This window comes from Kogia breviceps, chromosome 1 (assembly GCF_026419965.1).
Source record: "Kogia breviceps isolate mKogBre1 chromosome 1, mKogBre1 haplotype 1, whole genome shotgun sequence".
Classification (NCBI taxonomy): Eukaryota; Metazoa; Chordata; class Mammalia; order Artiodactyla; family Physeteridae; genus Kogia; species Kogia breviceps.
The window spans coordinates 22,231,044-22,250,015 of record NC_081310.1 but is presented as its reverse complement, the minus strand read 5'-3'; the positions used below and the strand labels follow the sequence as shown (position 1 = coordinate 22,250,015).

The 18,972-nt window shown below is 36.0% G+C and overlaps 1 protein-coding gene across 11 annotated transcripts in view; it reads left to right on the top strand.

Moving 5' to 3' along the window:
- ENAH (ENAH actin regulator) overlaps positions 1 to 18,972 on the top strand; it is a 157,726-nt gene that overhangs the window by 80,839 nt on the left and 57,915 nt on the right. For all 11 annotated transcript variants that reach the window (XM_059065720.2, XM_059065723.2, XM_059065725.2 and 8 more), the window contains exon 3: positions 8,529 to 8,706. In XM_059065720.2, coding sequence (XP_058921703.1) covers positions 8,529 to 8,706 — 178 coding nt within the window. The remainder of the gene's footprint in view (positions 1 to 8,528; positions 8,707 to 18,972) is intronic.

The window sequence follows — 18,972 nt, the reverse complement described above, 5'->3', positions numbered from 1 at the left end:
ATATTCTTTAGATGCTTTGGCCTTCAAACTAGCTAGGTTTTGGAATCCAAAGTAAATTTAAGACAAACTAAAATGTGAAATACACTTAAGTAGCAGAGTGTGTTTAAGGAATTCATTTCCCACCAAAGGTATGGGGTATGGGATTATAGGAAAGAGTTCAAAATGTAAGTAGTTTCATAAAATATTGTTGAATTCATATACGATAGAAAAATTGTAGGTAGTAAGGTTGCCAGAATAGTTAGGCTTTTGTAATTCATGTCTGCCATGACAACTAAGCTTTTACTGATTCCCTGCTCTGGATTTCTTAGAAAGGTGACTGGATTATCTGATTACTTGAGTTCTTGGGCCTTAACAGATCAGGAGCAGTAGATAGAGGAAAATACAAATAGGGTCTTGCTAGCATTAAGTATATACTAATAGCAGTGAGGACTTTTATAAAGAACAGATTTACAAAATACTTTTTTTTGGCTCTGGTAAGATGGTAAAATCAACCAATGTTAAACATACGCAGGAAAAATGTAACACATTTCCAGCTGAGTTCTTACTAAAGAAAGGTAGGTCCCTGCATTTCCACTAGGAGACAGGGTGGTGTAGTGTGGGGTGGCCAGATGCTGCAGCAGCACTGTGTTTTGGGATGGAGATTGTGAACTGGTAGTATCCGGGGACTTAGATTTTGTGGCCTGTGAGAGGCTGGGCTTTGAAACCAGTATCTCTGCATAAAGCTGAGCTTCTTCAAGGGGCTGCACACCATAAAAAGAGGGCTTAGAAAAATCCTCCTAATCAACACAGGTAGGCAAAGGAGTTTGTTTCTGTCTGAGCTGGTTTAAGAGCTCCTCTGAAAAATGGGAACCTCCAACTTCACTTACACAACTCCAGTCAAGAAATTAACCAATGCTGGTTGCAGGCCAGTGAAACTCCTAGGGCACCTGGCAAAAACAAATGCGTTGCTCCCCTGGAGAGGAACTTCTAAAGACCTGAATCAGTTTGCAGAAAGGCAGGTCACTGAATTTAGCAAGTTTAACTATTAGTACTAACTGTCCCAGCCTGCCCTCTGTCCTCTCAGGTTCCTTTCTCTTTCCTGTGCCCTCGCCCCCACCCTGTTCTTTCTCCTCCCCAGCTGCCCTCCTTTGGCTCTCTGTGCCTGTTGCTCAGCCTTTCTCTGGTCTCCAGTCTCTGTACCAAGAACCCTCTCTCCCTGGGGGGTGGGTGGGTGTGTCCAGGTTGTTCTGAGTACTTTCTCTCCCGTTTGTCTTTCCTCCAGCAGTGAGTTAGGCCAGAGACAAATTGAATACTTCCTAAGATGATACTATAGAGAAAAACTAGAAACTGGACAACTAGAACTTTGTAGAAATTATCGAACATTTTAAACACAACATTACAAACTAGTAGCTGTAAAATAAATTTTTGGTAAATTTGGTGAATTGGTCATTTGATAACACTGATGAACAAACCTAAAAGTATCTAAATATTGGCAAAAAAGAAAATGAATATTTAAAAATAATTGGATCAAATCATTATTTGTAAACTTGAAATGAATATAATGTTATATGTCAGTTATACCTCAACTGAAAAATAAATGAGAAATCTGTGTAAGTCAGGAAATTTCCATATGAAATACTGAAATTTTTATTCATAAGAGAAGTAAACTGTCCTATGACTTCCAGTTTTGACAAATGGAGTGTTTCTTAAAATACTGGAAATATAAAAACATACTTCGAAATAATTTGTGACACTAAGATGAAGTCATTATGAATATTAGAAAATGTTTAAAAATTTTAAAAAACCAACCTGGATCTGAGTGACAAGATATTACATATAGAAACCTGTGGGATGTCTAAGTTGCCCTTAGGTGGATCACCCACCCCCCGTCCCCCTGTTTATTCTCATATCTGCGAATCTGTTTCTGTTTTGTCATGTCTGTTCGTTTGTTTTGTTTTTTAGATGCCTCATGTAAGTGAAATCATAGCGTATTTGTCTTTCTTTGACTTTTTCAGCATGATACCCTCTAGGTAGATGGACAAATCTTAATGGCATATAGTAAGCAAACCCAAAAAAGCAGAAGGAAATACTAAAAATAAAAGAAAAAATAACTAAATAATAAATAGAAATTATTAACACAAAAGCTGCTTCCCTGAATAAATTGACAGAATCAAACAAAAAAATTAAAAGTTATAGATAAACAATATTAGGGTTGGAAAGATATATCACTATAGTTATAGTAAGGAAATAAATTATAATATTATGAACAGCTTTACACTAATAAATGGGCCATTTTGTAGAAAAATATAATTTACCACACCTGGCAGAAGAAACATAATAGACCTCAATCATAAAATGTATCAGTAGTTAATAATCTACCCCAAAAATTTTTTTTAAAAGGAGGGCATCCAGAGCATTTATAAACAAAATCTAAAAACCTTCAAGCTATTACCTGTTTTATGTAAACGGTTCTAAAGAAGAGTGTTTTATGAGGCTAGTATAATTTTGAAATCTGAGACATAGAAGAGCCATTTGAGAGAGGAAACTTACAAGCATGTTTCAGTTAAGAACATTGATATAGATATAAAAGTCCTCAATAAGATATTAGCTGACCAAATGCAACAATGTATATGGGGGGAAAAAAAGACCACCACTTGACCAAATAGGATTTATCTTTTTATCTCAGTAATGTAAGGGTAGTTTAACATTAGATAACCTATTAATTTGCTAGGGGAAAACCTATAAGAAACAAGAGTCTCAGGAAAAACATTGATAAAATTAAAATCCATACATAATAATTCTCAGCATGTTTGGCATAAAAATGAGTTTTCTTAACCTGATAAGGATGAATAATATAAACATACAGCAAACATCTTACAAGGTAGTTCAGTGTTGGAAGGATTTCCATTAAAATAGGAATAAGTTTGAGGATTTCAGCTTTAATCATCTTCATTTAGCATTGCAGAAGAGGTACCCTAGTAATATGGAGATGAAGAAATAGAAGCAATAAGGATTGAAAAGGAAGAAACAGAGCTGACCTTATTCGCTGATTATATAATTGTCTACGTAAAAAATTCCCAAGAGTATCTGCAGATAAAATATTAGAACTAATAAGATTGTTCAGCAAGGTTGCTGGATATAACATCAGTATATAAAAATCAGTAGCATTTTTGTAGAACTAACGATAAACAAATGGAAAGTATAATTTTATACAGATACTGCTTAAAGTAACAAAAATGATAAAGTACCTAAGAATAAATCTAATAAATAATTGGCTTCTTTTCATTCCAGAGTACCTTTTTTCATTTCTTAATGGTTATCAGTCTGTTCTAAGTAGAAACATATTAGTATAATTTATTAAACAACATCTAAGCTTTCTTTTTTTTTTTTTTTTTTTTTTTTTTTGCGGTATGCGGGCCTCTCACTGCTGTGGCCTCTCCCGTTGCGGAGCACAGGCTCCGGACGCGCAGGCCTAGCGGCCATGGCTCACGGGCTTAGTTGCTCCGCGGCATGTGGGATCTTCCCGGACCAGGGCACGAACCCGTGACCCCTGCATCGGCAGGCGGATTCTCAACCACTGCGCCACCAGGGAAGCCCATCTAAGCTTTCTGTACTAAGAGCCATTAAAAAAAAAATGACCCACCATTTATTTGTAAAATTGAGTATGTACAAATTATATACATATATATGAAAAGCTACCATTTTTCTCCTTAATACTTGAGTGCTTATTATGTTCTAGACATTGTAGTTAGGTCTTATATAGATAATAATTCCTGACCTTGAAGAACTATGCAGTAAAGAATGGGATATTATGCATGTAAGGAAAACATAGTTAGTTGTTTCATTTATGACAAATCATTGCACAGCGAGGGCATAAAAGAATGATCACTTTGTTGAGAAGATGGGGAAGAGGGTTGTGGATGACTTCATAGACAAGATGAGCTATTGAGCCACGTCAGAAGGAAGTATAGATGTTTAACTGCACGGTTTAATCTGTTACGATCAGGCTAAAAATGGATGGGTGTGTGTAGGATGGAAATCACTAATCTAGATGCAAGCTCATTGGGTTTGAAGTATTAGGATTATGAAGAAGTCTAAACCTGATAACATCCTTAGTGAGCATCCAATAAACAGGTATTATTATATGAAGGTATATGCATCCCCCTTGACTTTGAAAGCTTTTTGAGATTATACAGCTTTGTCAATCCTTGAAAGTTAGAATCAAATGAAATAATTTGTTCACATTTAAAAATTTCTTTATTGGAAAAAGTGAACTAATTAATGATTTACATAATTCTCTTTTGATTCCAGTAATATTTTCCTCAACTTTTTCTAATATTCTGTCACTGAGCAAGTTGAAAAAGCGAACATGACTATCTTTTTTGCCTGCCCTTTTAACCTATTTGCCAAGCAGGGATATATATAGATTGACCTTAAAATTTGGTTTATAATTTTCTGGTAATGTTAAATTCTAGCTTTGGGTTTCTAGTAGCTAAAGATTTGTGGCCACCCCATCCCCCAGCCTGATATGTATAGAAATCATATGGTAAGAGGCGATCATATCTTTTTAATTGTAGTAAAAATAACAAAATTTACCATTTTAACCATTTTTAATGTACAGTTCAGTGACATTAAATACATTCTTATTGGTGTGCTGCAACCATCACTGCTGTCCATCTCCAGAACTTTTTCATCCTCCCAAACTGAAACTCTGAACCCTTTAAACAATAATTTTCCATTTCCCTCTACCCATAACTCCTGGCCACCTCCATTCTCCATTCTATTTTTATGAATTTTACTATTCTAGGCATTTCAAATAATTGGAATCATACAATATTTGACCTTTTATATCTGGCTTATTTCACTTAGCATAACATCTTTAAGTGGTCATATTTTTAAAATTATTGTCAAGTTTGGGTACTGGTGCATGAGGTAATTTAGATAGAGCCTCTCTCTGTGAACCAAAACAATTGGACAGAATATTTAAAAGAAAAATGTCTATTTGGAGAGCTTACATGGCAATGAAGAATTATGGGTCCATGACCTGAAAGCAGAAAGAACCAGAGAAGTGAGCCCAGCTTGGGACATATGTTTACCTGGAAGCACATATCAGTTTTGAAAGAGGGGACTGAGTAGCTGAACAGAGCTTTTGGCAGACTCCTGGGACTAGTAGAACAAAAATTATAAGTTAGGGCCTGCTAATGAGGGGAGGGTTGTCTTGGTAATCCCTCAGGCCATGATTTGGGACCCAGAAGCCCCATACCCTGGGGAAGAAGTTTGACTCATAAGTAGACTGGCATTTATAGGAACTGATTCTCAGCCTCTAATGACATTTTAATCACTTTTGGATTAAGGTAATTTGAGATCATTAGTTTCCCTAGCTACTTGTCAGAAACAAATGTAAATCTTCCCTGGAAAAATATAACATCATTGTAGGCCTCAAAATTTCCATATAGTTGTCCATAGACAATGTCTGGCATTCAGTCAAAATAACCAGAATGTGAGGAGGCAAGAGGAACAGTAATGGAACAGACCCACTGGGAATCCAGTTAATGGGATTACCAGAAATTGACTTTAAAATAACTGTGCTTAATATATTTAAGGAAATAAAAGATAAGATTGAGAATTTCAGTAGAGAACTGGAAACTTTTTTGAAAAAAGAGCCAAATGGAAATGTTGGAATTGAAAAATAAAATAACTGCTATTAACAACTCAGTGATGGGTTCTACAACAAATTAGAAACCACTAAAAAGAATTAGTAAACTGGAATATAAGCCAGAAGGATTCATTCAGTCCGAAGCTGTGATGTTCTGAGAGAGAAAAATATGGACATATGAAAAAGCTTAAGAGACATAGGAAATAACAGTAAAAAAGTATAAGGTATACACATACATTATTGGAGTTCCAGAGGAGAGGAGAGAATGGGGCAGGAGCAGTAGTTGAAGACATAATAGTGAACAAGAATTTTCAGAAGCGATGAAAGGACATCAACTTAGAAATGCTGTAAATCTTAAATGGGATAAATACAGAGAAAACCACATATAAATCCATCATATTAAAATCACTGTAAACTAAATTCAAGGTGAAACTCTTTAGAGCAGCCAGTGAAAAAAGGACACTTTTAAAGAAGCAACAATAAACTGTTGGCTGACTTCTCAGTAGAAACAACAAAAACTCAAGAGGCAGTAGATTGCAAAGAACTAAAAGAAAATAAGTGGCCACTTAAAGTTCCAAACCTGATACAAATAGTCTTCAAAAATCAAGGTGAAACAAAGATATTTTCTTACAAACCAAAAGGGAGATAATTCATCACCAGATCTGCTTTGAATGAAATTCTAAAGGGCGTTCTTCAGGATCAGAAATGGTCCGAACAGAAGCTTGGAGAGGGCAGAAGGAATAAAAAGCAACAGAAAATGTTAACTATTGGGTAAATCTTAAATGGTCATCAACCGTATAAGACTACTAATAATGTTTTATGGGGTTTAAAATATCAATGGAATTAAAACACCTGATAAAACTAGTGTAGGACTCGTAGGATGGGCATTGGAAGAAAGGGATTGTTATTGGAGATAAAGTATTGTAAGTCCTGTATTGTTGAGGTAAAGATAAAAATACTAGTTTTTATTTGTCTTTGATAAGTTTAAGGTACCTGTTGTAATCTCTAGGGCAACCACTAAAACAACAGCGAAAACATGTATAACTAGCAAGCTAATAGAGGAGACGATAATAAACAACTCTAAAAGAAGGTATGATAGATTTAGACCCAAGTTTATATATAATTTACATTAAATGTAAATGGACTGAACACTACAATTAAAAGCAGAGACTGGCAGATTGGATAAATAACACAAAATTGATAGTATAAAATTATAGCTGCACACAAAGGACTGAGAACAGCCAAAGCAATATTGAGGAGAACAACAAAGTAGGAGGACATACTCTAGTAGCTATCAAGACTTCCTATAAAGCTACAGTAATTAAGACACTGATGTTGGCTCAAAGGTAGGCATATTGGCTACTAGAACAAAATAGAGCCATTTAGTCACTTGATTTATGAAAAAGGTAAACCTGCAGCAAGTTAATAGATAGTGCTGTATCAACTGGACAGCCATATTGAAACAAAAAGGTAACTTGAACCTTATATCATACCATAGGCATAAATCAATTCCAGTTGGATTGGAGATGTAAATATGAAAGTTAATACAATAAACCTTCTATAAAATATATGGGGATAATATTTTCATGACTTGGGATTGAGAAACATTTCTTAAACAGGTTACAAAAAAGCATTAACTATAAAGAAAAAGATTGTGAATTTAGACTGAATAAAAGTTAAGAACTCGTGTTCATCAAAAGACACCATTCAGAGAGTGAAAAGGCAAGTCACAAAATGGAAGAAGTATTTGTAACACATAACTGATGATCCCAACAGTGAGATCATCCAGAATATGTAAAGAACTCTTACAAATCAATAAAGAAAAAATGGACAACTCAGTAGAAAAATGGGCAAGAGGTTTAATTTAAGCAGGTATTCATAAAAGAAGATCTCTAGATAGCCATTAAAACATGAAAAGGTGCTAAATCTCAGTATTAATTAGTGAAATGTTAACTAGGACCACAACGATGTAGTATTCATACCCAGCAGAATTGCTGAAGTAAAGACTGACTATACCAATTGCAATGTTGTACTGTATGTGCAGGTGTGCAAGCTCTTGTATACTGCTGGGGGAGTGAAAATTGATAGGACCGATTTGGAAAGCTACTTTGAGTTTTCTACTGAAGTTGAACATATGTATGGCTTGTGACAGTTCCACTGCTGGGTATGTGCCCAACAGAAATGTGTGCTCATTTGGTGGACATTTGGTAGGATGTTTATAACATTGTTATATTTAGTAACACCAAGCTGGAAATAATCCAGATGTTCATTAATGGGGAAATGGGTGAATAAACATGATTTGTACAATGGGATACCATAGAGCAATGAAAAAGAATAAACCACAAGTACATGCAACAAATAGATACCTCTCATAAATAATTTTGAGGGCAAGATGGCAGATAAATTACAATACGTATTGTGTAACTCCATTTATATAAAATCCCCAAACCTACAAAACTGATCTTTGATGTTAGAGGTAGGACTAATACCTTTTGGGACGCGGGAGGAGTCGAGGAGGAGGTTTCTGACGTCCTATTTCTTGATTGGGGTTTTGGCTACATGGGAGCAATCACTGAGATACATGCTTATGTTTTATACACTTTCTGAATTTATAATACCTCAGTAAACATGTTCAAATGTATTTAATGAGGGATATAGATTTTCTTTCGTTTTGCCGATTTACTCTTTTAAGGCCAGACCTTTGTAACTGTCAGACAGCCTAATGTCCATCAGACTTCCTGTGGACTAATTTTACCCTAGATAATTGTTTTAACCATTTTTTGCCAAGGTGTGTCAGGAGCAGGTTTGAATGACTATGTCCAGTCAGGCTTTGTTGACGTTGTTGAGTTTGCCAATTAGTAGCTTGACTATAAAAAGAATTACTTTCTTTTAGGTCGTGATAAATTGTGCCATTCCTAAAGGGTTGAAGTACAATCAAGCTACACAGACCTTCCACCAATGGCGGGATGCTAGACAGGTGTATGGTCTTAACTTTGGCAGCAAAGAAGATGCCAATGTCTTTGCAAGTGCCATGATGCATGCCTTAGAAGTGTTGAATTCACAGGAAACAGGTAGGGTGTCCTCTGGTTACTTGTTTTCTTGAACTGAAGTGTCATGTATATGTTAAACCAAATCTTTTCTGACCAACTTTTAAATCATGTATGTATTTGAAGTGGTTCTTGAATTTCTCTTGTTTTCTACAAAAATGTGAACTTTTGGTTGTTGACGATAAACATGAACTATAGAAGCATAATCTTATGAGACTGTTCGTAGTTAGTAATTTTTTAACCTTCTCATTTGAAGTTATTTAGTTTGTTTATTCTGATCTAGAACCTCAACTTTCATTGCAAGGACATGAGACCCAGAGAATATGCAGTGGACTGAATATGCATATTTGTCATCATCTTATTTTTTCTGAAAAAACACATGTTTTCTCAAACATGCTTTTTAAGCCACTACTGAACTTCAAGTAGGACTGTTTACTTCCTAGTAGATAAAAATTCCATTCTAAAAGTTGTTTAAAGATTTTTTGGAGTGCCCTCAGGTGGTATAAGCCACGAATTGCATGTCCTCTGACCCTGCATCGTGGTCAGAAACATGTGTAGAAATAATTCACATTATTTTAAAAAAACACAGGATTTAAAACTGTGTAGGTATCAGAGGTGAGCTCTGTTTTTATTTTGGCCTAAAAAAATAGGAAAAAATATACCAGTTTGTGGTTCTCTCTTTGGGGAGAGGATTTTATAATCAGAAAATTAAGGTTATAATAAAACAGCACATATGATTACTCTTGCCTTTGTGTATTTAGTAGCAATCTTATTGATATAAGCATGCCATAAATAAAATTTATTTATTTATTTTAAGAGGAAGGACTTATATAGTTACATTAAAATTTGGTATTTTGTTGAAGGTATAGAATTTTAAAACCTGGTATAGATACTTTAAATTTTATACCTTACCCTATTCTGAAAAGGATTGAAACATCTAGCCCATGTGTTAGTCTATTTCACATATGAATTTCAGAGTAAGAAGACCCTTTGGAATCTTGCTAAAACTACATTATGCCTATAGGTGGTTTATATTAGATTTTCTTTTGAGGAAATGAGTATCTCTATAAATAATTTGTACATAACTCTCATATCTTATTTATTTTGAGAAAATAAATCACTGGAACTTCTTTTGGTTTGTCAGTAAGTCCAGCAAATAGCATAGAAAAGTCTGCTCGTATGTACAGTCTTGTATGTAGATCATCTAAGTCACTGTACTTTTCTTTCAGGCATCAGTATTTTATCAGCATTCTCCTGTAGGTATAGAATTGCTTTTCTGTCGCCATAGTTTTACCATAAGGAAGCAACTCTAATTGTGATTCTTAATATCGTAATTAAATAGATCAACTACATAATAAATAATTAAAGGACCAAACTTTATATCTAAGAGCATGTGTATGACAGTAACATTTGGCTTCTCCATGTTTGGAACAATGTAACTTTAATTTCTGAACCTTCAAAAGAGTATCCATGGATATTGGGAATTACATGTTACTAATTTAAAGTGGTTAAAATTATTATTGTTCATCTTGTCATCAATTTTTTTAACCAATTGGAAAAGATTGTTTTTATCGGTGTACAGTCATATAATTTGTTTTCAAAATGCAAATGCTAACTAATGTTATTTTCTTCTGATCTTGATCTTTTGAAATTAATGAGTCTTAGTGTGGAGAGACTCAATTACATTCTCTATTGTAAAGTAATTTCCACATTATAGAAAGTTTAGTAAATGGGAAGATCGCCCATCATCTCATTAGCTACACAAGCATTTTGGTAAGGCAGAAAAATTTAATAGATTCTTCTCAGATAATTTTGAAGCTTTATTCTCTTCTCTGTCACAGTCTCAACTTATCATGGGCTGAGGAGAGAGAGAGAATGGTGGAAGAAGTTGGCCCATCCTAGCCATCTCCTTGCATCATGGCCCCAGTCACTCGCAAAGGAACTTTTGATTCTGTAGCTTTTTCATCAGAGAAGACAAAGAAAGCATATAAAATGGCTGATGTTCCTTATAATCTGATTTATTTAGAAAATGACTGTTTTTGTAAATTACTGTAGTTAAACACTGTCTGACTTTTGATAGCATTAACTGGCTTGGCAGTGGAGGCATAGGAGGATTTAGATGATATGAATCAGAAGTGTCCTCGGGAAAGGATATAAACTTTAGGATAGGTATGTACCCCACCCCAGAGTTATTTAGCGGGCCCCTCCTATCCACCCACCTAAACAAACAGCCAGTAATGTCACCTCTCATCTTGAACATCTTTTCCCATTCCACAGCTGTTTGCTTTGCGTTCATAGCCAATTCCTTGCTAAAACCATCTGTTCTCTTCTTGCCAAAACCAAGTTGGGAAAGCTTAACTCTTGCATGTCCCTCCCTAAGCAAACAGTGTACCCCATAAATCTCTGATCAGAAGCGAAAGAAACAAACTTATTCATAAAGGTAAAGTAACTATAACTAGTAGTCTTTTTTACTTAGTGTTTTATCACTTTTTAAAGCCAGTTTTCCATATTGAATGCTTCTGGCTTTTTTGTTTACTAGGTGTTAACGTATTATTCGTTGAATATTGGTTAGTCCTTCTTAGTGATGTTCAGGCATTTTTACGTTATGGGCACCCTTGTTCAAACAAAATCTTTTTCAGATGCTCAGTTCATATACAGACCCCTCCCCACAAAACAAAAACAAACCTCCAGAGCTTCTCTGATTAATGTGGGAGTTGGAAGCCCATAGCCACTGGGGTACCCATGTACCCTAGAGCAGGATTTGGAAATTACTAACCCATCATCTCTGCCAAAAAAAAAAAATCACACAATTCTCCCTTCCTCTTTCCCTTGACCCCCACGTCTCTATATCCTCAAGCAAAAATTTTTAAATTAAGAAAAAACAGTTTTTTCTGTAGCTAGTCATACTGACCTTTTAAAAGGTGCTCTGTGTACATGTTTAATATTTCCATTTCTTTTATGAAAAGGGTGGGTGGCAGGAATGTTTTCCTTTATTTTGTTTTTAACTTGATGTGCAAGTATCTAATATACTGGAAGGTACAGGAGGTGCTCAAAACAGTGAGTTACATTTGGAATTTTAAAAGCACAAGTCACATGTTCTAACATTTTTGAGGAAGAGTTGAATTAGTGCTTTCTTTTATACCAAAAGCTGCAGTTTATCAGCTTCCTTTGTCTAATGGAAATGGACTCAAATAAGTACGTTCAAAATGCATTATCCCGCCTGATATTTTTGATTTCTGTATTATTTATCAAGTACATTTATAACAGCTTTGCAGATAATAGTTATGGATTATGTAAAATGTAAAGTCAGTCCTTTTCATGATTGGTGGATGTGAACTTGCACAATCTATTTCATTTTGAAAAAGATTTAAGTCATTTGAAAAGGAAATAATTTTTAAATTCCATTTTTTTAAAAGGAAAATCATATTAGAGTTCAGTAAGATTATTCTACTATTGTTCTACTGAACCAAGATTAAGCATACCTTTATAAAAGGAAAACCTTAAAATATTTTACCATTAACTAAGACTGCTTTTGCTGGATTTTGTTTTATATCTATTGAAAGCAAGCTATCCTCCTGTTGGAAATTTTCTTTAGACTCTGTAATTAAATGTTTTTAAAGACTGAGATTCCATTCATTTTTTAACTGTTAATTTGGCCTAATAAACCTTTCACTGTGCATTTGTATGAGTTTTATCTTAGCATTCTTTAATCTTTTTGAGATATGTTTTGGAATTAAATGGATTTAAAATATCTCAAAAAGTTTCTAGAAATACTTCATATGTTTTATAGTGACAGTTATTTTTCATTCTTCCAGAGTGCCAGTATTCATGGAAGCAATATTAAGGTTATATCACAGAAACCATCAAACAGGTTTTGAGCGTAGCTCTCCTGTGCTAGGCACTGGAAGTAACGCTAACATGATAAGGCCTGTCTTGCCTTCCAGGATTTCACAGCAAAATTAGAATTCGGTTTGTAAAATGTTGCAAATGAAGTATGCAGAAGAAAATTCTAGGGTAAAGGAAAGTTTTGAAGAGAAGGTGATGCTTGAGCTATGTTTTAAAGAATGAGTAGGTGATAGAAGAACATTCTGGATTGTCTTGGAGGCATGAGAGCCTGGAGCAGTTGGGAAACAAGCAGGTGATGTGGCTTGAGCACAAGAGTTTCTATTGGAGGAGGGCCTTGTATTCTTGCTGAGATGTGTGCAACTCATGATGTCGTCTGCGGTACGGTCTTTGAAGGGAGCTGAATAAATGTTTGATGTGATCAGGTTTGTGCTTCAGGACACAAGTGATGGATTGGTGAGTGTGTGGTTGCAGGCATGGAGATGGGTTTCGGATGCCGCTGTGATAATATCAGTGAGAACGATGAGGCCTGAAATGACACAGTATAAAGAGGAAAGGAGCAGAGTGAAGAGGAGGTGACAGACTTTATTCAGTGTCTGCCGTGCCTGTGAAGACATTGTTCTAGGCCTTCTACTTATGTCCTCGTTAGTCGTTAAAGCAGTTCTGAGGCAAGAATAATAATCTGTTTATTACGCACTGGCTGTGTGGCAGATCCTAATTGGGCACGTTTATACCGATAAACTTTATAACAACACTGAAAAGTTGGTGGCATTATCCTTGCTTTAGAGACGATGTTGGAGCTTTCAGAAGGTCACTGGCCTGGCCCAAGGGCCCACAGCTAGACAGTGGCATAAGTGGCATTTGTACCCAGATTTAATTTTAGCATTCAGCCTCTTTCCACTATATCTGTGAGATGTAACGGACAGGTCAGGGAGGAGAGGATGGTGTTCTAAGACAATTACCAGATGTGTCAGTTTGGGCAACTGGTGAAGATGGATTCTAAAGGTGGTCTTGGATAATAGTTTTCACTTCTAGCTTTCCTTAATCAATAATCTTATTGGAGAAGTAACACTGAAACTGATAAACTGTTAGCTGCTCATCAGGATTAAATAAGTAACAGGTTTGGGGGTTGGGTGGGTGGGACAGTTTTTTTGTGGGTGCTGACATGTACTGCTTCCTTCTCTGACTTACCTCTTCACACCCATCCCCATTTGTACATTCAGTCTCCACAGTCATGTGGGGTTAATCTGTCACCCCCAATTTCCAATCAGGAAGACTTGATATGGAGAGGTGGGACTTCCCTGAGGTCACTGTACCTAGAAAGGGAGGAACAACTGGGATTGGGTTTTCTGACCTCCAGGACATTTCTTTTTATTGCATTTCTCTGCTTTTCAATTCAAAATCTTCAAAGCATATTTTAAAAGGCTTTTGAGGGAAGTCAGTTTCAGGTGAGAAAACAGGAAAGAGGAGAACTTTCATTTACTTTTTGTTTTATGGTTTGTAGTAAAATTTTGTAGTCTTTCATTTTGATTTGGTGGAAAGAACTTAAAATTGGAGGTAAAAGACTCCAGCATTGACTCTCCCTCTGGTGGCAGGTTGCCTTCTCTGAAGCTGTTTCCTTATACTATATAAAAGGATCATGAGAATACCTGTGTTAGGATATCATGGGAATTAAATGAGATAAAGACATTAGTATTTTTTTTTTTTAAGACATTAGTATTTTTAAACTATACAGTAGAATGTTATTTTTTACTGCTAACGTTTAAAAATACACAGAAAATTCTACCATGTGGATTAATTTACTTAGAGGAATAAAAGTGGTAGAGAGACTTTGAAGTTTTCTCCAACCCCTTCTTTGTCTCTACTGCCTGGTACAGATATACCATGTTATGTTCCTCCTCCCCTGTAGAAAATTGATTAAATTATCCATCCTTGATACATGCAAGGGGAAATAAGACTCAAATCTTGCCCTCAAGGATTCTTCTACTCTTGTAGAGGAGATAAGACAGAGTCATAATCCAAAAGAGGAAGTCATATCTGAGGTACAGATAAAATCCTGTGTGAGTATGAGAAGGGGAATGAGATTTCTTTTCACTGGAACAATTGGGGAAAGTGTTAATGATGAGATGGCTTTTTGAGCTGATTTTGAAAGATGGATAAAATGTAGGCATAGGGACATGAGGGGAGGAAAGGCATATCCGGCCTAGGAAATAGCGTAGGAGTACAAAAGTGGAAAGAATGAGCTTGTTTTGTAGACCAGGAGTTGTTTGATTGGTCTGGTGGGGATTAAAGTCAAAGAGGTAGGTCTGATCAAGAAGGTCCTTTGAGAGCTGTGGGTGATAGAGATTTAGTGTACGTTTTTGAGCAAGTGGAATTGACGTGAACAAAGCTGTACTTCAGAAGGCCAGCAGTGGTTTGAAAAGAGAGCTGCTGGAGGCCGTGAGAGACAAGCCTTAAGTTTCTGAGTGGAGGCAAAAATAGTGAGAATAGAGAAGAAAATTCAAATAGGAGAGGGATTACAGTGTTAGAAGCAGGTGCGTTTAAACAGGAAATCACTATTGTATGACTGCTTCATCCCCTTAGGTAAGTTTTTCTTTAAAAAAGACTTCTGGCTGCCCATTTTCACATGACGACAATAGAGATCTCAACAATAGAGTATCATATCTGTTTGCAGGTAATGGGGGACCTAAAATTATTTCTGCTATGTGAAGAAAATCAGTAGTTTGGGAGAAAGAGGTGAAAAATGAAAATGTAGTTCAGCGTCAGTTTGAATTTTTCCTGTGAACCTGAGTCCCGGTTTTAGAAAGAATGGTACATGGGCACAGTTTTTGTCTGTGAATAGCGTTTAGAGAACAAATAGGTTAAAGCCTGCAGTTCAGTCATTTACTAACAGAGTCAGCATACTCGTTATGTATGAACGTCCTTTTCCTTGGGAGATAATTCTGCTGGGTCAGAACAATGATTTTCAACTTATTACCCGCAAAGCTACTACAGAACAACTGATAGAGTTCTGAGATAATTTTCAGTGTTTTGGAAAGCTAAGTAAATGATGTACATCATACATACATTCCAGTGATAGGTTTGTACCTCCTAACTCAGATATTAAGCTTCTTTGTTTGAGACTAAATTTGCCAGCTCTTTGTGGAGATGCTTATTTATCTAAAACCAGTAAATTCTAATTAACTACTATGGACACTTTGGAGATCTTGTGATTGTGCCAAGATACAGGTAAGAAGAGTTGCAATAGTCCCAGTGCCTGAATTGAACACAACCATTTAGGTATCTTTGCTTACTTACGGAAGAACAAAGATTAATGATAAATACAGTTCCTCTGGACAAGCTCGCCCTAAACATGGAGTCCAAGGGGGTTAGTTAAAATAATAAATGGGTTTCTAGTTGTTGAAAAGGTCGGGAACTACTGAGTTAGGCTTCTGGTTCCTGTGCCCTGTTCCTACCCATCATATCTTAGAGCCTCTCTCCCAGCCTTTCTCAGCCAGCGTTATGTAAGAGAGCTAAGTGCTTATGCGAAGTGATTTGGGTGACTGTTCTAACATATGAATTTTTTTTTTTTTCTTTTTTTTTGCGGTACGCTGGCCTCTCACTGTTGTGGCCTCTCCCGTTGCGGAGCGCAGGCTCAGCGGCCACGGCTCACGGGCCCAGCCGCTCTGCGGCATGTGGGATCTTCCCGGACCCGGGCATGAACCCGTGTCCCCTGCATCGGCAGGCGGATTCTCAACCACTGCGCCACCAGGAAAGCCCCATATGAATTATTATATATATTCATATGTGAATTTTTATTTATAATAAAAGAATTTTAAAGTATTTACTTCATGACTTTTAAGCTTCTAGTCACTAACTGTTTGGGAAAGCTGCTTTGGCTTGACCATAACTCAAGTCTGATATTGCATTTTTCATAAGCACAGCTTTAGTCTTATGTTGTGGGACTTAGGATATTGTCCTGCTCCAAAGAGGGATTGATTAAATAACTAAAAGAGACAAGATTTTTTTGATAAATCTGTACTTCATAATCATATAGAAAGTTATTTTAACCTGAAGTTTGTTGTCAGACAGACACTATTCTGTCTCTCATTCTTGTTTCTCTGCTTCTCTGGTAGTTGGGCATCTTATTAATGTATTGTCTGTTACAGGTCTAGCTGGTGACTTCAGTTCTTCAGGCTTATTTTACAGTAAGCTTGAAATGTAATTAATAGTGCTGCAGTGAATTGAGGATGTCATCCGTGATTATTTACGTGTTTTCCTGTGTGAGAATAGTAATGTGTATACAGTTACTTTACTTGTATTCCTGAATTTTAATCATATTTGTTGCCCATAAATTGGAGAAGCATTTGCTGGCTGTTAAACAGTCGAAAATTCTGATACCTTTTTGTCGGACTTTTTCCTTTTTAAGCGGGGATGCAGGGAGAAGCTTTGATAGAATAGAATCTGACTTGTCCATTGATGACAAGACACGAATTGCAGGAACCACTTCTACTCTCATGAGACCAGTCACAACACACAGGGGCAGCCAAATCTGTGGCCCAATTTTTACAGCTTAATTTTTTTTCCAATTGAAGTATAATATATTGCAATATTATATTAGTTTCAGGATCACAGCTTAATTTTGGACATGCTTTCATCAGTCTGTAAGTGATGGTGTGTACCGTTGGGTTGTCCATGTTTGTATTCAGCAAAGAGCATATGCACATTGGTTCGGTGCCTCTAAATTAACAGTGGACATTCCTGTTTTTATGATCTAGGCAAGATAGAAAAATTCTAATTAATCTTTTGAAGATGGTATTAAATAGTGGTATTTTGACATCAGCTTTTTATATATAAAGAATATTGTGACATTGTTTTATTAACCCATTAAAAATTCCTAAGAGGTAGATGATCTCATCTGAAAGAGGAAAAGCCACAGTAAACTGAACTACTTGTGCTCCTAATAAAGGTGCTATGTTACATGATACTAGGGAAACAAAAATGAATGATCCGAACTTGTTGGCCTTAAGGAGCAGTTGTGTAGAGAAGATACGCCATGGTCAGAAATATCTGCAAGGCAGTGTAAGTACCATGCATGGTACAGAGTGGTAATTAGGAAGTGGTATAGGCAAATATAGCATGCTACTCATGTAAAGATACCAGAAATAACTCCTTGAAGGTAGACCTGCTATTTCTGTAGGCTTTTGAAATTTCTGAGATGATTCACGTGAGGAAACAAATGATTGCTGTTTTCTGGAAATTTTCAGTGATGTTTGGCTATGAAAATGCCATTCATGTAGGAAATGTATTTTTATTGAGGAGTTTCCTATGCAAATATTGTCCTGATCTTTACTGTGATAATACTAGTCAATATACTAAAAACAAAGAATTACCTTTTTTCTTATTCAGATTTAAAGTCACTGGTCTCTATGGATTTAACATTTTCTTTAAGTCTTAGAATCATACATCCCCAATTTGAAGATATTGACTGGATGGGTGATGTTAATTCCTGGAAAACAGGTCTCTAGTGTCTTCCACAGATGATACTAGAGAATGACCTTATGTTCATAGGAGGTAGGGTGGATTTTTGCATTCCTCTCTTGTGAGTACCAAATAATCTTGCAGTGGCTTTCCATTGCTCTTAGAATAGAGTACAGGCTTCTTAACGGGACTCTGGGTTCCTTCATGAGCTGGCCCCTCTTGACTCTGCATTAACTAAATGCACTCTCCCCTGCTTCAGGTCCTTGGCACCTTCTGTTCCTTCTTTCACCACAATGGGACTTACTGTTTTCAAAAACACTTTAAAATGGTAATTTCTGGACTGTATAAATAAATTTGGCAGAACCGAAGTTAGTGACAATCCTAATACAGTGACATTTACTAGCAATTTTATTTGCACATAAAGGTCAGATTATTCCAAGTGTCTCCTTCTGTCAAAGGCCAAAAGACAGACATTTTAAAATGCACCCTATAATCTTATTAATCTGGACTAAGATACATAAACAGCTCTCAAGTATAGTTAATACAGTAGTAGTAATTTATAGTATTATTTACATGAATAGATGTTTGAGTCTCTAGAGTTTTGTTCTTAGGAAGCTATAACCATTTTTCTGCTCCAAAGGGATACTATTCTTTTGGGAAATGACCTTGAATTATATCTTTTCCCTCTTAAGTAGGTACTTTGGCCTCAGTTTGGGTAGTACAGTTTTATTTTCAAGTATCATAACCCAGATAAGAGCTAGGTTTTCAGGACTCTCTGATATTTCCACATTGTCGATTAGTCCAGCAGTTATTTATTTCTCTGTCAATATTTATTTACCCTTTTATTCATTAAAGTATGAATTTGAACAAGTGTCATTTAAAACTTCCCATAAGTATTTCTTGTGCATTTTATCTTCCTGTGAATAGTGATGTTATGGTCCCTGCAGCCGGCCTGTGGAGTCCTAACTTGCTTAAAAACAAATTCAG